The sequence below is a fragment of the Balaenoptera physalus genome, assembly GCF_965194825.1.
Source record: "Balaenoptera physalus genome assembly, chromosome: 13".
Taxonomy (NCBI): domain Eukaryota; kingdom Metazoa; phylum Chordata; class Mammalia; order Artiodactyla; family Balaenopteridae; genus Balaenoptera; species Balaenoptera physalus.
In genome coordinates, this window is record NC_138892.1 from 82401289 (window position 1) to 82425281 (window position 23993).

The window sequence follows — 23993 nt, forward strand, 5'->3', positions numbered from 1 at the left end:
TTGAATATAGTATCCTGTAGATATTAAGTCCAACTGGTCTACTGTGTCATTTAGGACCTCTGTTGCCTTATTGATTATCTGGATTATCTGTCTATTGATGTCAGTGAGGTATTAAAGTCTCCTACTATTATTGTATTCCTGTCAATTTCTTCCTTTATATCTGTTAGTATCAGTTTTATATACTTAGGTCCTCCTACATTGGGTGCATATATGCTAATGAGTATAATATCCCCTTCTTGTATTTGTCCCTTTATATAATGCCCTTCTTTTCTTTCTTTATGGACTTGTTTTAGAGTCTATTTTTTTTGATATGAATATTGCTACCTTCCCTTTCTTGTCATTTCCATTTGCATGAAATATCTTTTTCCATCCCCTCACCTTCAATCTATGTGTGTCTTTTGCCCTAAAGTGAGTCTCCTATGAGCAGCATATTGTTGGTTCTTTTTTAATCCAATCTGCCACTCTATGTTTTTTGATCAGAACATTATGTAATTATTGATAGGTATGTACTTTTTGCCATTTTAAGCCTTGTTTTCCAGTTGTTTTTGTAGTTATTCTTAGTTTCTTTCTTCTTCTTTTTGTTTTTCCTTTTGTGGTTTGATGATTTTCTTTTGTAGTATGCTTGACTTCCTTTCTCTTTGGATTTTTAAAAATCTATTGTATGTTTTTATTTATGGTATTCTGGATTTCAAGTATGTTGATCCATAACTATATCTACTTGCTTTATTTTTTTTTAATAAATAGCCTTTTATTTATTTATTTATGTATTTATGTATTTATTTATTTTTGGCTATGTTGGGTCTTCGTTGCTGTTCACGGGCTTTCCCTAGTTGCGGCGAGCAGGGGCTACTCTTCATTGTGGTGCGTGGGCTTCTCATTGCGGTGGCTTCTCTTGTTGCGGAGCACGGGCTCTAGGCACATGGGCTCAGTAGTTGTGGCTCGCTGGCTCTAGAGCACAGGCTCAGTAGTTGTGATGCACAGGCCTAGTTGCTCCTCGGCATGTGGGATCTTCCCGGACCAGGGCTCGAACCCGTGTCCCCTGCATTGGCAGGCGGATTCCTAACTACTGCTCCACCAGGGAAGTCCCTATCTACTTGCTTTTAATCAATAGCCATACAAGTTCAAACACATTCTAGAAGATCTACATTTTTATATTCCCCTCCTGCACATTTTGTGATTTTGATGTCCTATTTTACATCTTCATGCTTATCCTTTTGCTGTTGTAATTGCTTGTAGTTATAATTGCTTTTACAAAATGTTTTGATTGTTTTTTAATCTAGGTACTGGCTTATTTAAGTGATCTTCAATCCTTTTATATATCTGCCTTTCCTACTGTGACTTTTCCTTTCCTATGAATTCTTGCTTCTTTTCTATTTAGAGAAGACCTTTCAATATATTTTTTTTAACATCTTTTTTGGAGTATAATTGCTTTACAATTGTGTGTTAGTTTCTGCTTTATAACAAAGTGAATCACCTATACTTATACATATACCCCCATATCTCCTCCCTCCTTTCAATACTTCTTTTAGGGTAGGTTTAGTATTGCTGAATTCTTTAATTTTTGTTTGTCTGAGAAATACTTTATCTCTTCTTCTATTCTAAATGATAATTTGCTGGGTAGAGTATGCTAGGCTGCAGGTTTTTCCTTTCAGGACTTCAAATATATCATTGCCACTCCGCTTCTGGCCTGCAAAATTTCTGCAGAGAAGTCAGCTGAAAGCCTTATAGGGGTTCCTTTGTAACTGACTCATTGTTTTTGTCTTGCTGCCTTTAGAATCCTCTCTTTAACTCTTGCCATTTTAATTATGATATGTCTTGGTGTAGGTCTGTTTGGGTTCATCTTGTCTGGAACACTCTGTGCTTCCCATACTTGGATATCTGTTTTCTTTTTTAATTTTAGGACGTTTTCAGCCATAATTTTTTAAAAAATTTATTTTATTCAAGTATAGTTGATATACAATGTTGTCTTAATTTCTGCTGTATAGCAAAGTGATTTGGTTATACATATATATATACACACACATATATATATGTATATATATACATATATATGTATATATATACATATATATATGTGTGTGTATATATATATACATTTTCATATTCTTTTCCATTATGGTTTATCACAGGATATTGAATATAGTTGCCTGTGCTATACCATAGGTCCTTGTTGTTTATTCATTCTATATATAATAGTTTGCATCTGCTAATACCAAACTCCCAATCCCATCCTCCCCCCCCCCCTTGGCAACCACAGTCTGTTCTCTATGTCTGTAAGTCTGTCTTGTAGATAAATTCATTTGCGTCATATTTTAGATTGCACGTATAAGTGATATCATATGGTATTTGTCTTTCTCTTTCTGACCTTCTTCACTTAGTATGATAATCTCTAGGTCCATCAATGTTGCTGCAAATGGCATTTTATTTCAGTCTTTTTTATGGCTGAGTAGTAGTCCACTGTATATATGTACCACATCTTCTCTATCCATTCATCTGCTGATGGACATTTAGGTTGCTTCCATGTCTTGGCAATTGTGAATAGTGCTGCTATGAACATTGGAGTGCATGTATCTTTTTGAGTTAGAGTTTTGTTTGAATATTTGCCCAGGAGTGGGATTGCTGGATCATATGGCAACTCTATTTTTAGTTTTTTCAGGAACCTCCATATGGTTTTCCATAGTGGCTGTACCAATTTGCATTCCCACCAACTGTGTAGGAGGGTTCCCTTTTCTCCACACCCTCTCCAGCATTTGTTATTTTTTAGACTTTTTAATAATGGTCATTCTGATCAGTGTGAGTTGGCACCTCACTGTAGTTTTGATTTGCATTTCTTTAATTATTGGAGATGTTGAGTATCTTTTCATGTGCTCATTGGCCATCTGTATGTCTTTTTGGAGAAATGTCAATTTAGGTCTTCTGCTCATTTTTCAATTGGGTTGTTTGCTTTTTTGTTACTGAGTTGTATGAGCTGTTTTGTATATTTTGGAAATTAAGCCCTTGTTGGTTACATCTTTTGCAAATATTTTCTCCCAGTCCCTAAGTTGTCTTTTTGTTTCATTTATGGTTTCCTTTGCTGTACAAAGCTTGTAAGTTTGATTAGGTCTCATTTGTTTATTTTTGTTTTTATTTCTATTGTCTTGAGATACTGACAGTATCTAGTACTATTGTACCCAAGAAAACATTGGTACGATTTACGTCAGAGAATGTTTTGCCTATGTTCTCTTCTAGGAGTTTTGTGGTGTCGTGTCTTATATAAGTCTTTAAGCCATTTTGAGTTTATCTTTGTGTATGATGTGAGGGTGTGTTCTAACATCATTGATTTACATGTGTTCAGCCATAATTTCTTCAAATACATTTTTGATCACCTTTTCTCTTTCTTCTTCTTCTAGATCCCCTATTATGTGTAGGTTGGCATGCTTTACATTATCCCATACATCTTGTATGTTGCTTTCATTTTTTTTTTCATTCATCTCTCTGACTGCTGTTCTGATTGGGTGATTTCCATTATTCCGTCTTCTAGATCACTTATTCCTTTTTCTATGTCATTTAGTCTGCTATTCATTGCTTCCAGGTTGGTTTTTATCTCGGCAATTGAATTATCTAATTTTGATTGGTTCATCTTCATTGTTTCTATTTCCTTGTTACTGTGATCTGCATTTCTTTTGATAATCTTTCTTAATTCCTTTAGCATTTTTATTGTCTCCTTTTTGAACTCTGGGTCTAGTAGACTGGTGAGGTCTGTTTCATTATTTGTTCCTTCAGGGGATTCCTCTTGTTCTTTTGATTGGGAGTAGTTCCTCTGCTTTTTCATTTTACTTAACTTTCTCTGTTTCTATGAATTTAGGAGAAACAGTTAGCTACTGTGGTCTTGAACTGGTGTTTTTATGTGGGAGCATCCCTGTCTAGACTTCTGTGACTCCAACTCTTTTGGTTCAAGAGCTGGCTTTGGTATGGATGCCAGCCATATCTTTCTTTATAGTGTGCCAATTGTTATCCCCTTGATAGGGGATGTGATTTGTGTTGTGGTGTCCAGAGCCTGTGCTGGATGTGCGGCAGGGCTTCCTCTTTGCTCTGCAGCTGTCACTGCCCTGTCGGGGGTGGGGCCTTCTCCCCAGTTGTTGGAGTAAAAGCCCTGAGGATTGGGTTCGATCAGGCTCTTTTGTCTTTGAGTGCATGCCCTGCCCCAAAGGAGGTGCCGTTGAAGCATGTGAGGCCTGTGTGGTCACAGCAAACCTATGTGTTACCCATGCAGGTGTCTGCAGTTCTGCCCAAAGTAGCCCAAGATGGCATCCCTTTCTCTGTTATGTTTTTTCCCAGACCTAGTGCAAGGCTGTGGTGTGGAGTATGCTGGGGTGGGGACCAGCGTGCTGTGGCTGCAGGTCGAGGTGTCTGTGCTGCAACTGAGGTCCTGGGCTGCCGCTGTGGCAAACTTCTCCCAGGATCTGTTCACCCCAGATCCAGCTCCAAGCTGAGGTGTGGAGTGGGAGGAGCTGGAGTGCTCGTAGTACACAGAAACAAACCAATGTGTACTCCTGCCAGGCCCTGTCTGCCCAAGACTCAGTGCCCAGCCTCTGCACATTCTGGACCCACGCTGCTGTGCATGCACTAACAATGGGCTCCCTCTGCTGTTCTCCCTGGACCACACCCCAGCTGCATCCAGTCCTCTCCTGGGGCCGGTCCGCCTGAGATTCAGTGCCAGGCCACTGCACATTCTTGTGGCACTGCCCAGTGCATGTGCTGACAATGGCCTCTGTGGTTGGGCCTGGATCACACCCCAGGCGTCCCTGCTGGTCTCTGCACAGCTAGACTGAATCCCTGCCATGATCTCATGCTAGGCTATGGTGTTGAGCGAGTGGGGCTGGGCATTCACCCCTTCAGACTGGGAAGAGCAGTGAGGCAGCAGCCATCAGCACAAGTCTCTCTCAGCCTTGATGGTTCGCATGCAAGCACTCCTTGTGAGCAGAATCTAGTCTTCTCCAGCGCCTCTATCTGTCCAAGTAGACTTCCCAGCAGGCAAGGCAGCTCCTTAGGGTATGAGCCTGCCCATGTGGAACTTCTCTTTCTTACAGATCCCTCCCAGGGGCGCCAGTCCATCCTGATGCCTCTTTTTCCCTCGTTCTACCTCTTTATGTGGAGATCTTTCTTGTAGCTTTGATTGTATAGGAGCACTTCTGCCAATTTTCAGTTGGTTTTCTGTGAGAAGTGGTCCACATGTAGATGTATTTTTGATGTGTTTGTGGGGGGAGGTGAACTCCATGTCCTCCTGTCAGCCATCTTGGTCTTCCTCCCTCTAGTGGCTTATTAAAAGTAATGGACCAGATGCTCCAACGCTTATATCACCCTAATGGCCTGATGGCTCTGAAAGCCTTTGGCTTTAATCAGATTTTTGACTGCAGCAGGCTCAGGAGATTCCATGATCTCCGGTAGCCAATTCTCTCTTCTTCCAGGGTCTGGCCTTCTTTCTTGTTTCTCCTCTGTGTCTTCAAATCTCTCTCCTCTTATAAAGACCCCAGTCATTGGATTTAGGGTTCCCCCTCATCCAGTATGACCTCATCTTAACTTGATTATATCTGCAAAAACCCTATTTCCAACTAAGGTTACATTCATGGGTTTTGAGGGTTAGGACTTCAGCATATCTTTTTGACGGACGTAAATCAACCCATAGCATCAAACCATTCACCCATTTAAAGTGTACAATTCAATGATTTTTAGTATAGTCACAGAATTGTGCAACCATCATTACTATCAACTTTACAGCACTTTAATCTCCACAAAGAAACCATGTATTAGCAGTCACTCCCCATTTCCCCCTAGAAATTCCCCCAAGCCCTAGACGACCAACTAATCTACTTTCTGTCTTTATAGATCTGCCTATTCTGCACATTTCATATAAGTGGAATAATACAGTATGTGGCCTTTTATGTCTGGCTCTTTTCTTGTAGCATGTTTTCAAGGTTCATCCATGCTTTTGCATGTATCAGCACTTCATCCCTTTTTATGCTTGAATAATATTCCTTTGTATGGGTATACCACATTTTATTTATCCACTCATCAGTTGATGGACATTTGGTTTCAAGGTTCATCCATGCTTTTGCATGTATCAGCACTTCATCCCTTTTTATGCTTGAATAATATTCCTTTGTATGGGTATACCACATTTTATTTATCCACTCATCAGTTGATGGACATTTGGGTTGTTTCTAATTTGTAGTTATTCGAATAATGCTGCTGTGAAAATCTGTGTTCAAATTTTTGAGTGGAGATATGTTTTCATTTGTCCTGAGTGTGTATATATATATATATATATATATATATATATATAATATATATGACTATATACTTGGAATTGCTGGGTTATATGGAAGCTGTATGTTTAACTGTTTGAGGAACTGCCAAACTGTTTTCCAAAGCGGGTACACTATTTTACATTTCCGCCAGCAGTGCACGAGAATTCCAACCAATTTCTCCACATCCTCATCAACATTTGTTATTATCTGTCTTTTTGATTATAACCATTCTAGTAGGTGTGAAGTGGTATCTCACTGTGTTTTGATTTGCACTTCCTTGATGACTAGTGATGTTGAGCAGCTTTTCAGGTACTTATTGGTTATTTGTATATCTTTTTTGCAGAAATGCCAAATCAGATTCTTTACCCATTTTTAAATTGGTTTTTAAAAAATTATTTAGCTGTAGAGTTCTTTGTATATTCTTATATAAGGAATAAAGACGCAGACGTAGAGAAAGGACTTGAGGACATGGGGGGGAAGGGGAAGCTGGGACAAAGTGAGAGAGTGGCATTGATATATATACACTACCAAATGTATAATGGATGGCTAGTGGGAAGCAGCTGCATAGCACAGGGAGATCAGCTCGATGCTTTGTGACGACCCATCGGGGTGGGATAGGGAGGGTGGGAGGGAGGCTCAAGAGGGAGGGGATATGGGGATATATGTATACATACAGGTGATTCACTTTGTTGTACAGCAGAAACTAACACAACATTGTAAAGCAATTACACTCCAATAAAGATGAAGAAAAAAAAATAACCAGAAAAAAAAGTACAACATTGTATATATATAATATAATATATATTGGTGATATAAGTACCTTATCAGGTATGTGATTTGAAAATATTTTCTCCAGTTCTGTGAACTGTCTTTTCATTTTTTTGATGGTGTCCTTTAAAACACAAAAACTTTTCAGTTTTGATGAAGGCTAATTTATTTATGTTTTTCTTTTTTTGCTGTGCTCTCAGTGTCACATGTAAAAAAATAGAATTCTTTTAAGATGTTTTGCTTATTAAAGATGAGTAAATAATTTACGTGAGAAATTCTGAGGTAACAATATGATGGTGGATAAAAAGTAGTTTTTCAAGTGACAAAATAACTTGTACTATTTTAGGCTTTCTTTTAGGGTAACTTTTTCATGTTTCATTTAGGATTCTTGTCCTTTTATGGGGGGAAGAATTATACAGATTACCATTTATTCAAATATTTATTATTATATATTATTTTTGTGGTTCCATTTGGACAATTAACATTTCTGTTAAATAATGAGGTATCTAAGTGATACTTCAAGTAAAGTGTTATTTATTGTTTTTCTAATTTCTAACTTGTTCACAGGAAAGTAAAAAGAAGATAATTAACATCATACAAAATTCTAGCACTCAAACCTAACTCAAAGTTAAAATTTGTTTTAATAAAAAGATGTGTGCCATATTTTAAGTGAAAATGACTGAATTGCCAAATGTGTTTAGTACATTCCTATTTTTGTAAAAAGATTATATATAGATATTTGCTTGGAAATAAAGTCTGGAAGGATGTAAGCAAAAAATTAAGAGTAGTAGTTTTCATGTTTTGGGGAAATTTCTTGGGTCTACTTTGCTATCTAAGATAAACATATGTGGGAATTCCCCGGTGGTCCAGTGGTTAGGACTCCACACTTTCATGGCCTGAGGGCCCAGGTTTGATCCCTGGTTGGGGAACTAAGATCCCACAAGCCGCGTGGTACGGCCAAAAAAATAAAAATAAAATAAAATATTAAAAAAATAAATTAAATAAACATATGCTATAAAAATAAAGAGGAAAATATCTTCTAGCCTTTCTATGCATATTTAAAATTAAATATTTTACAAAATCACAACTGTATTCAATGTCTTATGTTATTATCCTGCCTTTGTTTACTTTGTATAATATCATGCCATTGAATATTATTTTAAAAGATTTGTACTGCTTGAATTATAATTCATGGGTTAGAGTCTCCTTATTTAGCTATTTCCCTACTTTGCCTAGGTTTTTGTTTACAATTTTTCATCACTTAAAAAAGGCTGTGATTAGCATTTTTATAAATAAATTATTGTCTGCATCTCTCATTATTTCCATAGGGGAGATTCCTAATATAAGGGCTATTGGATCAAAAGATATGACTATTTTACAATGTCTATTCAATAAATTCCTTTTAAGGGGACTTCCCTGGCAGTCCAGTGGTTAAGACCAAGCGCTTCCACTGCAGGGGGCACTGGTTCAATTCCTGGTTGGGGAACTAAATCCTGCATGCCACTCTGTGCAGCCAAAACATAAAAAAAAAAATTCCTTTGACGATACAGTAACGCTAATTGCTTATTCTTTGTGCTTCTAGTTTTGTCAGTGTAATTCTGTTTCTACCATTTATTCTCTATGGAAGCAGCAAGGAAAAGGGTTGAAGCTACTTGGAATGCACTTTGCACTAGTGGGCAGCAGACCTCGATTCTTTAGGTCCTCAGAAAACTCCCAAATGTCCAGAAGCTTTATTTACCTTATCTTTAAAATAAGGGGAGAGGTTTCACAGCCCTAAGATTCTCTAGTTCTCCTCAGGACACCAGAAGAAATACTGGGCTTCACACTGTTGGAAAAGAAGCACATGAAGATACCTCAGCAGAGGACATGCCTTTTCATAAATGAAATGAAGTCCTTAATGACACCATTAAGCAGCTATTATTGTCTTTCTCTTAGAGCTGAAGGAACTGAAGCCCAGAGAATTTAGGTAACTTGCCTAAGATCACTGTGAACTAGTAAGAATCAAATCCAGGTGTGTGTGGTTCCAAAGTCTGTGCTGTTGACCCTTTACAGTGATTTCAAAGTTGGACACAAATAGTATTTTTATGCTCTTGATATTATTAACCACACACACATTCACAAGTTCTAAACTGATCATTTCTCTCCAAAGAACTTTTATTTCAAAGGGACTTACTGGTGAAACACTGTTAATGTATTAATTCCAATACCATAAAAATAGTTTAAACAAAACCTCTGGGAATGTGGTGCTATAATTTCATGAAATAATAAGCCCACAAAAATATTAACCTTAGAAACTATAAGAATTCTGTTATAATGCTTCAAAGAATTATGGCAAAAATTTTTTTTCTAACTAAAGGCTATATTGGTCAGTCCTTCACTTACATAACTTTCTCTCCTCAAGTATTTGAAGAGACACCCAATGAATCTGAAAATATGTGAAAGTGCAATATTTTAAAATAACCTTACTATGTTATCTGTTCCCTGAGAATCTTTCTTAGCCTTTTCTTCCTTCCTTCCTTCTCTTCCTTCCTCCTTCCCTCCCTCCCTCTCTCTCTCTCTTTCTCCTCTCCCCATCTTTTTGTGGCAACACTCCAGAAAGCCTTGTAGAACCAAAGAGAAGCATATTTCTATCACTCGTAACAAAATAAACAAGATAATTTCTCATATCTCCACTCATATGCTACCAGCTTCAACATCCTTTGGTGAATTAATCTTTCCAGCTTCAACAATATGTAGCTACATTAATTTTAAGTGACTACAGCATAACCATTCCTATAGGAACCATGCATTTGCTAGACAATGCATATTTAAAACCTTCACATTTTCAAGGTATGCAAAGTTCGGCTATTTTTACAGAAATGAGATGATCCATTATAAGTCTTTAGTATTTTTGTTTTTCTATTTTGAGTTTGTTGTTTTTGCTATTTATTCCTGCAGCTTTTATTGAATTCCCACTCAGCTCCATGAGGGCAGGGGCTATATTTGTCTCACTCAACATTGTATCCCTATCACCCAACACATATCTGGTGCCCAATAAAGATTTGGTTTTACCCCCAGCTTTACTGAGATATAACTAACATAACAAAACATATTTCTTGAATGAAGGTACTCTTCCCCCATTGATTTGAAACAACTTTTAAAATCACATTTTAAATATAGTAATTCGTTGCTAAGCTTAGAGGTGGCTATCCACAAATACTGCCTCACTGTTGGCAAGGCAAATCAAGGTGTAGAAAACAGGGAGTGGGGGAGGGGAAAATAAAGACAAGCCCTAACAAGTAAAAATTGAGGGGGCACGTGCTTTCAAAATAAACTGGATTCATTGGCTTTAAAGATCTTTTCTAGCAGGAAAGCTTTTTTCTGAATCACCTTTTTCATTTTTTTCAGAAAACATCACTGCAACATTATCTGTAAGGTACAATCTCCTACAAATGTTATGCTGTGCTTATACAGAGGGTACCTTACCAGACTTGAAGTTTAATTGTTTGCTTTTGCATTCTTGATTCATTTTCTGAAGTATGTTTGGAAATAAAACTGTATAGATTTATTCAGAATTATTCCATTTAGTGGAATATTTAGGATCTATGGCTAGATCTATATGACCCAAGGGATAGTTTATTATTGGTCAATTCGAAAGCAAACATTTAACGATTAATATGTCTGAAATACCATTCTAAGGTTCACTATTAGTTCAGGCTACAACAGGCATAACCTGTGCTGTAACTTTGAGCCTGCTCGTTGATCCAAAAGTGTGTCCTTCACATTTTTTTTTAAACTTGTCCACTTTTTTCTTCCTCCCCTCACGTTAAGCAGCTTCTGCTCTATCTCTCGTTGTAAACAATGAAACAAATGGACAGTGTAGTATTTGTCTGACCCTCAAGGTCACATATGGAATTCAGAGATTCAAAGCTAAAATGCAACATTAAGGTACAATAGGTTACCAGAGACTGAAAAGAACACAGATAATAACTGGCAAAATACTGTATCAAGAAATGTTAAAAATCATGATAATTTTTGTGTAGGTTTCCCCAACACTTTTTAAACTGGACTTTGGTTTCCTTAATTATACTTCTGATTTTTCTCTGTTCTTCTCTTGCTAGTCTAAATAATTTTTATCAGAGCCCCAAGGACAGGACCTAAAACAATTCTATTTGGTGTAATAGCTGGACACATGGTAGGTATTCCTGTTCTTTTTTTTTTTCTCCCCTCTTATTCTTTTGGTATGAGAAACACATATCTTCCTTCAGAAACACTGATGTATTTCCAGCCTTTTCTCTTAATTTGATGCAACCTTACCAAGATTTTTATCAGCTTTTTCTCTGAGTGACAACGAATTAATGTTTCAAAGCAACAAATGACACAGCCTAAATAAAATTTTGCTACTTAAGGTTGCGGAGTCACCCACTCCGTTTTTACGGCAACGCTGGTTTGGAGCATTCTGCTCTTACATGCTGTCCTTTCTGAGGAAACGGTGATTTTACCCCATCCTACTGTGAAGGATGGAATCTGGGGGGCAAAGGCATCCCTGCATTTCAAGAGTGCCCACCTAAACCACCAGAGGCTCAAGCTCGGTTTAACTGGCAATTCCACAAAGGGCTCACTGCGCTTTTCGAGTGATCGAAATCACCTGCTCAAGGTCGCACATCCAATTGTTACTGGATGCAATCAGCAAGGTCGGGTAGGGCTGCCGGGTCTGCGGCCCGCCAGCTCCCGGCGACTCAGCAGGCCCACCTGGTGCCCCGCAATCTGCGCAATCGCTGGGAGAACGCGCCCTCTCGCGACCGACTTCGCGCCGCAGCTGGGCCTGGCGCAAACGCCCCCCGGGCGGAGGCCGGAGGCTGCAGGGCCGGGGAACCGGAAGGAGGAGGCAGCAGCGGCCCGAGGCTGGGAGAGCGGGTGGGGGAGGGGCGCGCCTATATAAGCCCCGTGCGGGGTTGAGGGCGGGCCTAGGTGAGAGCGGCTAAGTCGGCTGGGCGTCCGGCGCCGCAGACGCCGCCAGCGAGGACTGGGAAGGGAGAGGGAGGAGACAGGAGGAGGAGACGCGAGTGCGGGGTGGCGCCGGTCCACCTCCGCAGCTCTCCTGGCTCCCGCCGGCTTTCGAAGGCGGGCCCGTGCTGCGGCAGCGGCGGCGGCAGCGGCCTCGGCGTCCTGCGGAGGTGAAGCCTGACTGCCGCGGCCTGGGTCGGCGGCGCGAGGGCAGGTGGCCGGCCGGCGTGGGTGGGCAGGGTTGGGCGGCCGCCGCCGTGAGTGCAGGGGCGGCTTGGCATCCTCGGGGCGGGGCCCTGGAGGGCAGGTGGCCCGTGCGTCTTACTGCAGGTCGGCCTCTTAGAGGCACCTGCAGAAGTGGCCCCGGCCGTGTGCTTCGGCGTCCGGAGGACTGTGGGGAGGGCGGGGGTCGCTGCCTTCGGGGCGCCGAGGGCCCGCCGCATAGAAGCGCCTCTCGCCCGGGCCCTGCAGGGGCTTGGGATCCGCGCCGGCTGCCTGGGGCCTGTTGTGCCCTTGCTTTGGGGATGCTCCTCAAGGGGAGTGGGGGGAATAGCGCCGATGCGCGGGGGTGGAGGGGGAGCTAGGGCCACGGTCGGGGCGGTGTAAGACTCGCCAGGATGAGCCCTTAAACCGGTTGGATGTGAGTGGTTATCGGTTAGTCTAAACAAAACTGGACACCAACTCGGGGCGGTCGCAGTTTCAGAGAGTACCTGGCTCCAAATGTCCAGTAGTGACGGACTTGCTTTATAGGCCCCAGAGCAATCAAAGGGAAGTTAGCATTCTTGTTCAAGAAGTTTCTCTTCACTTAGTGAATGAGAGCTCTAAAAGAATTGTGTGTGTTCGGGATTTTCTTTTAAAAGTCGTTGTCAGTGATTGGGGTCGGGGCTCGTGGTGAGGGATAATGTAGAGAGTTTCGAATGGCTGCCTTGTCCCGATGGGGAAGGCTTATTTTTTGTGTGTCATCACTTGACCATAGAAATTATTCAATATGTGGATTGCCCTCAGCTCTGAAGCCACTGATTGATTAGCGGCTCTTCCTCCCTATGTGGGAAATTGAATTTCTGGAAACGTCCCCCATATTGTAGATTTTTGCCTACGTAAAGGCGCCAGTGCGTGGCACTAATTGCCTTCAAGGTAGTGAAATGGAAGTGTGGTATTTAAAGCATCATTAGGTTTTGAGCTCACTTCTGTGGAAGAGAATTTTGAGGGCGTGGGTCTAGATTTTTCAGGGAATTTAAAGCCTCTAGTCGTAATTTACTTTTATACTTAACTTATTTTTTTTCTTCCCTCTTTCAGCCTCATCTGTTTCAATGGTGCAACTCTCTTCATCTCCTTTTGGTTACCAGTCACCTTCAGGCTATTCGGAGGAGGGAAAAGAGGGGAATATGAAGTCAGCCAGGCCCCAAGTGAACCACAGTCAGCATGGGGAAAGCCAGCGGGCCATGAGCCCCTTGCAGCCTGCTCTCAGTTCTGCTGCCTCTCCTTCCCAAGCATATGAGACATATATTGATAATGGACTCATATGCCTTAAACACAAAATCAGAAACATCGAGAAAAAGAAGGTAACTTTTTTTTTTTTCTCCCAGCCCTGTATATGCACCATCTTAAATAAGGGTTAAGGAACTGGCATTTTTGCTTTCTATCAGGGCTCATAGGTATTCTTCCTAAAGATATTTTTCCTAAAGATTTAAGTAACCTTGTGATTTAGCTGGCTAAAATGTACAAGTGGGCTAAATATTGGCTATATTAAACATTTTCTGTTTGATTTGTCAGAATGAATAAAAATATTCTTCATAGTAAAATTATTATGCATGCTACTGTTGAAATACTTGAAGGGCTGGCTACTTTACGTCAGATTAATTCATTGAGTGTAGTATTAATGTTTCTTTTCATAAATGAGTAATAGTCTGAATTTTTTAGCTTGTTTTCCTTGTGACTTTCTGCAGCAGTTGATATTGCAGTATAGCTGCTGCAGTCTTTGGAAGCTTTAATGATGGTAGAGCCAGAAAATGTTTTAGCACTAATTTTTGTGTTGCTAGGTGATCGTTTAAGATTTGTAGGTGAAAGCATTGTAGAGAGCCTTGTGAAGATACTCAGGGTTATAATCAGCCTAACGTTACAGTAAATGCTGATGTAAAGATCCAAATCATTCTTCATTTCCTGAGTCATGTAGCCTGTGAAACGGTACTGCACGTAGCTTTGTTGTGTCATGATCCTCTTTTGCTTGTGATAGTAAGGTGAGTTAATAACTATCTGGACCTAGGAACTCTTAAATATTATTATGCCAAGACCTAGTTAAACCTTAGGAAAATTGCTTTTAATGGAGGAAGGTGAAGAGATTTTTAAGAGTCCGGTTGACTCTTTTTTCCTTCCCCTTCTCCCCTCCCTCGGGACCCCTCCCCCCACTAACACACACACTAGGAAGGTAGTGAAGACGAGCCAGTTACTAGTAGCTTCTCTGTAGCCCTAGGTCTCACCAGTTGTCTTTTGAATGCATGCAGTTGATCACAAGTGTGATAAGGTGAGTGTGCCTGGGTCAGCACAAATTCCCTGCCACTGTGGGAAATTAGTCAAAGCAGGATCTATTGATAGACTCACTAATGTCTTACCTCAGGTGGAGGAACTACATATATATGTATAATTATGCTCTTCAGCTTGACTATAATGCCTCTTTAATTTTGAATAACAGTCTGGTCAGTACTTACACATTTGTTTCAAGCTTCTGGAAAAGCATTTTAAAGCTATCAAGCCAATATGGAAGGAGCCTAAACATTGCTTTTAGAATACCATAAAGGGTCATGTCATTATTATGTGGACAATAAATGCAATTAATTTGTCATCTGTTTACTTTATGAGAAATTTTATATGAAAAATAGCTTCAAGTCGAGGCTACTATAATTCTAGAAAAGAAGTATTTTACATTTCTGTACTTCTATTAGGAAGTTTCCTATTGAACAAATGCCTACATAATTCAACAGGTAACAGTTTCAGTGTGAGGTTAGAGTAGGACTTCTCAGCCTCAACACTATTGACGTTTTGGGCTGGATAATTCTTGGTTGTGGGGGGCTGTCCTTTGCACTGTAGGAGGTTCAGCAGCATCCCTGGCCTCTACCCACAAGACGCCAGTAGCACCTTCTTCCTCCCTCCCATCCCCCAAGTTGTGATAACCAAAAATATCTCCAGACATTGTCGTCTATCCTTGGGGGACAAAATTGCCCCTGATTGAGCACCACTGGGTTAGGAGCATATGATTGATTAAATCCCTGTGTGTCACGTAGTCTAATTATAGAGGCCATTAAGAGAAAAGGGTTTTATTACTGCTTAACTTTTGTAATTCCAGACTAATGTTGATTGTGGGTAATATTTTTTTGCCTGACTGGAACTCATCTACAATTGCTGCTTGCCTCGTAGTAAAATGTTATTCTTACAGATTGATAGCTAACTTCAAGAACTTTGTTTTCACAAGGAACAGTCTGGTATTTAGTTTGTTTCAGAATTTTATATCAGGTTGTAGTAGATACCAAGTTTCTCTTTTGTAGCTCAAACTGGAAGATTACAAGGATCGCCTGAAAAATGGAGAGCAACTTAATCCAGACCAGTTGGTAAGTGGTTTATGATCCTTTGGCCAGACCTACTGATTTTCTTTTCTTAGTAAAACTCTAGATGAGTTTGGGGGAGACCAAAGATTGGATAGGCTAAAAAAGAAGAGTGAGAATCCACTGGATTTTTCAAAAGACTTTGTCTTCACCTATTAGATCTCATAGCTTTGACTTAAAGAAGTATCTTTTGCACTAGTAGATGGTGTACAGATGGGGGTGTGTGTTGTCAAATAAGAGGGAAAATGTAGACTATCACTAAGAGTTAACGTATGGATTTAAATTAACCTTTCACTAGAGTGGACTAAAGGAGAAGAGCAGGGAATCATCTAGCTTTCTACTTTTCTAAACCTAACATCTCTCTGCTCTAAAATATAAAAGAATATTTACTACAGCTTGCCTTGGTTTTCTCTAGTTGCTTCCCCCTAATTCCTTTGATGGTTTCTCCCTGCTTTTCTATCCTGAATTGCCATGTTCCTTCTCAGGAGGCATGTTTATCTGATAGATAGATATTGGGCCTTTTTTAAAAAAAAATCTTACTATAAATATTTACTATTTACCACGTTTAAAAATACTGTTTACCTTGCCCATGGTATACCTGGTAATTGCAAATTTTATCTAATGTGGTGAAGGAGAGTTTTTGCAATATGGAAAATTTAAAAAATGCTTTATTGATGTTTGCCATTTTGACCTGATCACATCTCCTGGCTAAGATGGGGACAAAATTAATCTAAAACTTATTCGATCTAGCTTGTAGATCTATTGTCTTTTATCTTTTTTAACTAAAATTTTTGGTTGTGAATCATAGGTCCTGGTATTCAAGGGCTTTTCCCTTGCCATATTGGCCCTTCTTCAGTGACCTCGAATTTTTGTGATGTAGTAAATTACAGTTTTGCTGAGGCACAGATTTGAATTGTCTGAGCTCCGAGAATGATGTGCTTAGATAGCTGGTGAAAGGACTTAGCTGGACATTCAGCGTTTCAACATGGCTTTGTTTTTAAGTAGTCATGGTATATTCAATAACTTTTAAAGTGATGAAACGTCCCTTTGTGTAAATACCCTTGGAGGAAATGTTCTGTTACAGTAGTGTTTTTGACTTTGGGGAAACATAGGGGATGGGAGTGGGGAGGTTGGTGGTTCTCATGATAGCTCTGTAAGAAATGTCGAGGATACGCTATATTTCAGAGCTCCAGCCAGGTGAACTTTAATCTCAGCATTTCATTACTTCCTTCACAACTACATGTTGCTTCTATAGTATTAACTTTGATTTCTTAAGTAATATCCTGACAAATGCCAAATTTATATTGCCGATAGATCAGTCCTCTGAACTCTGGATTCTTATGTCCAGTTGTCTTTGACATCTTTGACTTCATTCTGCTTCCCAGAACCTGTTCCTCCTTTAACCTTCACTATGTCAGTTAATGGCTTGATGAATTAGAAGGATGGAGTTGCCCAAAACCTTGGAGAATTTCTCATTTTTCTCCTCATACCTCATATCTAGCCCATCAGCAAGTCTGGTCAATTCTGCCTTCAAAATAAATCCAGAAACAGACCATTCTCATAAATTCTGCTTCTGCCTTCCTGTTCCACACCACATCACCTTTCATCTGCATTACTGTGACAGCTTCCTCACAGGTTTTTCTATTTCTGCTCTCTCTCCAAGTCTATTCTTAACATAGTAGCCTCAGTAATTCTTTTCAAATACAAGTCAGATGGTTATTCCTCTGCTCAAAAGTCCCTCCCTATTGGTTCCCATCATGGTGCCAAAATGTCCTATAAGGCCCTACGAAATATGCTCACCACTTCCTTTTTTTTTAAACAACAGCTCCTGTTTATTTATTTATTTATTTTTATTTATTTATTTAATTTCTGGCTGTGTTGGGTCTTCGTTTCTGTGCGAGGGCTTTCTCTAGTTGCGTCAAGCGGGGGCCATTCTTCATCGCGGTGCGCGGGCCTCTCACTATCGCGGCCTCTCTTGTTGCGGAGCACAGGCTCCAGACGCGCAGGCTCAGTAGTTGTGGCTCACGGGCCCAGTTGCTCTGCGGCATGTGGGACCTTCCCAGACCAGGGCTCGAACCCGTGTCCCCTGCATTGGCAGGCAGACTCTCAACCACTGCGCCACCAGGGAAGCCCTCACCACTTCCTTTTACATCTTTATTGCATTTCCTGCACTTCTCTCTCTTGCTGGCTTCATCCCAGCAACACTGGGCTTCTTGCTGGTCCTCAAACATCCCAGCCACACTTCTACTTCGGGGCTTTTGCATGTGCTGTTCTTACTGCCTGGGATGCTTTTTTTCCCCAGATGTCTAAATGGCTCCATTCCCAACCTCCTTCAGCTTTTTATTTGAAGGTCATCTTGGTAACATATGTCCTGACAATACCATACCTCCATTCCCCCATTCACATTCCTTTGCTCCTTTCCTTGCTTTAATTTTCTTAATAAAAGTGCTTCTCCGACAAACTGTAAAGTTTTATCTCTCCTTCCCTTACACTGTAAGTTCCATTAAAGTAGAGATTTTGTCTGTTCACTGTTGTCTTCCTAGTACTTAGAATGGTTTATAGCATATGGTAGGCATTTAAATATTTATTACATATAGATTTACTAAATATAAAATGATTGAATATTAGGTTTTTAGGTGTGATTGAGTATATAGTTAGTGGTACTTTTGAGAAATAACATCTCCTCATACAGGGAATATATACTTAAGGTAGAAATTTAGAAAATGCAGATGAGTCAGAAGAAAAAAATTCTATAATCTGACCCCTCGGAGAACTGTTGTCAGTAGTATAGTACTTAATTTAAAAGCTCTAAGTTTAGTTTTTAAAGTTGGAAGTAATTCACATAGTTTAGAAATCAGGAAATATTAAAAAAGATACAGTTTTTCTTTCACCCTGTCCTTCCTCTGTTCAGTTCTCATCTTACAAAATAATGATTCTAATAGATTACTTTGTACTTGTCCATAGTTTCTTTAAGCCTGTATACAGTTTAGCTTAATATAGATACTTTTGGGGCCTTTATTTTTGCTTCTTTTTTTTTTTTAGTGTACTTTATTTTTTGGGCAGTTTTAGATTCACAGTAAAATTGAGCCGACAGTAGAGAGAGTTCCTGTATACCCCTTGACCCCACCACACATGCACAGCCTTCTTAGCTGTCAACGGTCCTTACCAGAGTGGTACATTTGTTACAGTTGAACCTACATTGACACATCATCATCAAAGTCCATAGCTTACATTAGGGTTCAACTCATTCTCTGGGTTTTGACAAATACGTAATGGCATGTATCCACTGTTACAGTAACATACAGAATAGTTTCACTGCCCTAAACATCTGGGCTCTGGCTGTTCATCCTTTATTAATATGGTGTCAGTGTTTCCATAGTACTTTAAAGTTTGGTTGAAATGTTCTCAAACTATCAGCCTGGTTCTTTTTTGGGTGGGAGTGCTTTGAAAATAGTCTCCATTTTTTCTTTGAAAATTGATCTGTTTAGATTTTTATTGTTTTTGGAGTCAACTTTTTAAAACCTTTCCTTGAAAATCACTAATATTTCATCCAGTTTTAAAAAATTATTGGCAAAGATTGGGACAAAGTAATTATTTATAAAAGCCTATTTCTGTATTACTTTGTTTATTTCTAACTGTGTGGTTGTATTTCCTCGTTTGCTCAATTAATTAAGTTAGTGAGTATCTTAAAAAAATTCTTAAAGCCACCTTTATTTTTTCTCTCCTACGCCTTTTATCTTTTTGCTTTCCTTTGGTTTATTTGCTTCATTTTCTATCTTTAAGCTGAGTGCTTAATTTGTTTCCTCCCCCCCCAACCTATATGTATTTAAAGCTGTGACTGTTACTTCAAGCACTGCTTTAGCTGATACTATAGATTTGATTTGATACTGTTTTTGGTATTATTGGCTAGAAATTTTGTAATTCAGTTTGTATTTCTTCTTTAACCTAACAGATATTTGTAATACTGTAAATAAAGCTTTCTATGATCTGCGTGATTATATGTGCTTAGCTAATGTAACCTCTTTTGGCAGTAACTCTTAAGTAACCTGTTGAGAATAAGCTATAGACTTCTAAGATTTCACTATTGCTAACATAAACTTAGATTTCTGCTTTAAAATAGTAAGAAAAGTGTCTTAATGAAGTTTTTTAGAGTCCCATTTGTAACTTTAATATCTATTTTGATTCAGGTCTGGATTTGAAATGGAGAAACGAGACTCAAGTGAGTGCTTGAGCAAAAGGCAAGGGTACTTGATGCTTTCAGCTGCTACACCTGTAGTCTAAGTCAGAGCTTTTGGGAGCTGGTACCAAGATAGTGGCAGAGGGGTTTGAATAAAGTAGTTGGATTTGAGAGGTAAAATCTACATAGCTTGGTACTGTGTAGGAATAGAGAGAAGAACCAAGAGTGGTTTCCAGGTTTCTGGCTTGAACAGTTGGGTGGATGGCAAAACCATTTATTGGGCTTGGAAACACTGGGAGAGAAGAATATTTTGGGAGGATGGGATAAAGAGCTCAATTTTGGACCATTGATTTTAATGTGACTGTGAAACATTAAAGGGTGAGATATCTAGTAAGTATTTATGAGAAGGTCTGGAGCATAGAGAAGTTTAGTCTACAGATCTATCACCTGTATGGCTGCTAATTGAAGCCATGAGAAAAGATGAGACTATCACGGGTGAGAGTGTAGAAAGCAGAAAAGAAGCATTAAGACAGAATGCTAAAGAAATCTGACATTTCATGTTTGGATAATAATGGCTAAAAATATTGATAGTGAACTTACTTTCGGGCCAGGCATCATTCTGAGTGATTTATAAACATGAAATCATTTAAATTGCACATCTCTGTGATGTAGGTCCTATTATCTTTATAAGTGCTTAAAAACTGAGGTGAGAATAGTTAATGGAAAAATTGCCGGTAAATAAAAAGCTGGAGAAATGGGAAGTTAGTGTTATAAAAAAAACAAGGGATCTTAGTAGAGCAGGAGGATGACTTTATGTTGAAGTCTTCTGAGAAGTTAACCAAAATGAGAGCTATACAAGATCCATAGGTTTAAAGGATGGGATTGACATCGCTGACTTTAGCCAGGACAGTCCTGGTGGAATGGTGGAAACAATCCGGGTTGATAAGGGCTGAGGAGGAAATGGAAACTGTGTAGGCATTTTTGATACATGTCTGAGACTGGAAGGACGTGGTTGCCAGAACGGCACTTTTTATTTTTCTTATTTAGGTTGGGGGAGACTTGAACTTGTTAAATGCTGGTTTCAGCATCAACAGAGAGGGAGAGGCTCAAGACATTAAAGAGGGAATCAGAGTAAGATCTCCCATGAAGGCAGAAATGAATAGGATCCAGGGCACAGGTGGAAGGACATCTCCTCCACTATGTAAAGAAAGAGAGAAAGAAAGGATGGATCCACATTTGATGATGGGAAGTCGAGGTAGTTCCCATTTGATTTTGCTTTTCTTGAGTCAAAGTTAATACCATTTGGGAGTAGATATGAAGTGGTATTCCTTTTTAGTTTTACATCCCTTTGAGGACTGTATAATATGGTTATGTTATCTGTGCATTCTTGGTTCTGTATTTGGAAGGCCTCTCTACCTGTTTTATTAAGAAATATGTAGTCCAAACAAAGTATTGCATGTAAGTTACAATGCATAATAAAGCAAGTGTCAGAACCCACTACTCAACCCAAATAGTATATTACCAACAACACTGAAGCTCCTTCACAGAGCTCTCTTTCCTGTAACCTGACCTTGAACTTTTCCCCCCTCATTCCCTTCCTTTTGTTTTGACAGAACTTATTTGTTGTCCTTAAATCTGTTAGGGTTGCTTTTTTGAAACTTACGATAAATGTTATACTGTATATTCTTCAGTTTATCTTTTTTGCTCATTATGTTTAGGATTTTTATATTGATGCAAGTAGCTATATTTCCTTTGCTTTTCTCTACTTAGTAGTAATCTGTAAATAGATGGATGTTTGAGTTGTTTATTTTTTGGCATTCTACTTTGATTGGTCTTATATGTGTTATTGAGATACAGGTGTAAGATTTCTTCAGGGTGTATACCTATCATTGGGTTGTAGGGTATACCCATAGTTAACTTCATAGTAAAAATGTTAAACAATTTTCCAAAATTATTGTACCAATTTATGCTAAGACAAGTAGTACACAGGAGTTCCTATTGTTCTGTACCTTTGTAAAGACATAGTGCTATCAGATTATTTTAAAAACAGCTTTATTGAGGTATCATAAATATAACATTAACCCATTGTAAGTATGCAATTCAATAATTTATAGTGAATTTGTAGAGTTATGCAGCTATCACAACAATTGTGTTTTAGAACATTTCTATAACCCCTTCAAGTTCTCTTTTGTGCCCTTATTTGCTTTCTATCTATAAATTTGGCTTTTCTGGATATTTCATATAAAATAAAGTCTTGCATCCGGCTTTTTTGACTTACCATTATGTTTTTGAGGTTCATCCATGTTATAGCATGTATCAGTAATTCATTTATTTTTATTGCTAACTAGAATTCCTTTGTATGGTTATAACACATTTTGCTTATCCATTTACCAGTTGCTGAATATTTGGATTGTTTTTATTTTGGGCTATAATGAATAATGTACTATATAAATTTACTTACAAGTCTTTAAGTGGGCATATGTTTTAATTTCTTTTGGGTAGATACCCAGAGTGAAATATTATATTATTTTAACCATGGAGGCTTTGTAATATGCCTTTGTCTGATTGGACAAGCTCCCCATCTTGTTCTGTTTCATAATGGCCCTTTGAAGTAAAGTCCCATAAAAAAAAATAGATAACTAATGAGAACCTGCTGTATAGCACAGGGAATTCTACTTCACTGTACAGTAGAAACTAACACAACATTGGAAAACAACTATACCCCAATTAAAAAAAAAAACAACCTACCCCTTCTCTAATTATCAACTTTGTTCATCTGTGAAATCTCAAAGAAAAATTTCCCTCTTTAAATTTACAGGGAATTCCATGGAAGTCCAGTGGTTAGGACTCTGCACTTTCACTGTTGAGGGCTCGGGTTCAATCCCTGGTTGGGGAACTATGATCCCGCAAGCTGCACGTTGTGGCCAAAAAAAAAAAAAAAAAAATTTACAATATTTCTGTCACAATACTTAATTTGTCTATTATAAGTAATTATTTACAAGTCTTTCCTACCATAGTATAAATTTCTTGAGGTTGCTTTCATCTGTGTGATTCTTACTCTGCTACTTGTGTAATATATTTGTGTAGTGAATGAATATTGACAGGAATCCTATTGGCTCAGTGCTCTTAAAACCCACAGGCCTCTCTGACCTTAGACTTTATAGATAGCTTTATTATTATTATTATTATTACGGTTCAGATTTCTAGCATAAACAATTGAATTTTTAAATTTAACTTTATGTAACTTCTATTAAATACTTTCTCCTTACTTTTTTTGAGTTATGTATAGTAAATAGCTAGTTCCTAAAGTCTTAAATCTCCTCTGCTGTTATTAAGGAACTTATTTTGAGATATTTGTACTTAGAAGTTCACAGAATTGATTTTTTTTATCCTATTCGGTAGGAAGCAGTTGAGAAATATGAAGAAGTGCTACATAACTTAGAATTTGCCAAGGAGCTTCAGAAAACCTTTTCTGGACTGAGCCAAGATGTGAGTATGTTTTCTTTGCTTTTCCTAAAACGAATTTAACCACTGATCTTGAAGAAAATATCAGTGTCTGATAATGGTGCTTGGTTATTGTTCATCTAATTCCTGCTTATATTTTATTGGAGGAGGTGGGGTGGAGTATAGTTTCTGAAGAACTAGTGTTTTCAGATTTCTAGAGTCTCAACACAAATGTTATCTGAATATGAGGTATTGTGAATAAAGTGTTAGTTATCTAATGTGTATTATTTCACTCTGGAATTATGGTAATCATTGAGAAGGGGAATGAAAACTATTTTGACAGATACATTTATTAAAGACATTTTAGAATATAGGCTTGAAAATTTATATAGGCTTGTAAGTTTAGCATTATTGGTAGACTCTTCTTGAGAGCGTGGTAGTTATTACCAGGAAAATTTACGGTTCATCTTAAATTTAAATAGTGTTAAGTCTGGTCCCACTGCTTGTTTCAATTGCTCTGTGTTGGCAACTCAAACTTTTCTCTTCCACAGATTTAATCAGTAATTAATAGTCAAGTCTTAAGCATTCATTAATGAAGTATTCTTCATTGTTTTAGAATCTTAGTGTTAGATGGCCCTTTAAAGATCATGTTCTACCAATTGAGGAAATAATTTGGTGAATTCATTTCTGAGATGGGGAGCATGCCTCATAAGATAGTCTTTTCCAGTTTTTGGA

At 38.6% G+C, this 23993-nt stretch overlaps 1 protein-coding gene and 1 long non-coding RNA gene across 29 annotated transcripts in view; one reads left to right on the forward strand and one right to left on the reverse strand.

Annotated features, from left to right (window-relative positions):
• Window positions 1–8202: 8202 nt before the first annotated feature.
• Window positions 8203–11836, reverse strand: LOC309640734. The gene is made up of 2 exons (XR_014252369.1): window positions 11683–11836; window positions 8203–8880 (listed from the first exon to the last, which is right to left on the reverse strand). It is a non-coding gene; the product is annotated as an uncharacterized lncRNA (long non-coding RNA).
• A 136-nt stretch (window positions 11837–11972) lies between these two features.
• The window catches only part of CAPRIN2 (caprin family member 2), a 42329-nt gene continuing 30308 nt past the window's right edge, over window positions 11973–23993 (forward strand). For 16 of the 28 annotated variants that reach the window (XM_082419661.1, XM_082419651.1, XM_082419662.1 and 13 more), the window contains exons 1-4: window positions 12079–12211; window positions 13338–13603; window positions 15581–15643; window positions 23217–23303. In XM_082419661.1, the coding sequence (XP_082275787.1) occupies window positions 13352–13603; window positions 15581–15643; window positions 23217–23303 (402 nt within the window). In that variant the 5' untranslated portion in view covers window positions 12079–12211; window positions 13338–13351. The other 12 variants (XM_082419658.1, XM_082419660.1, XM_082419645.1 and 9 more) reach the window with 9 other exon arrangements.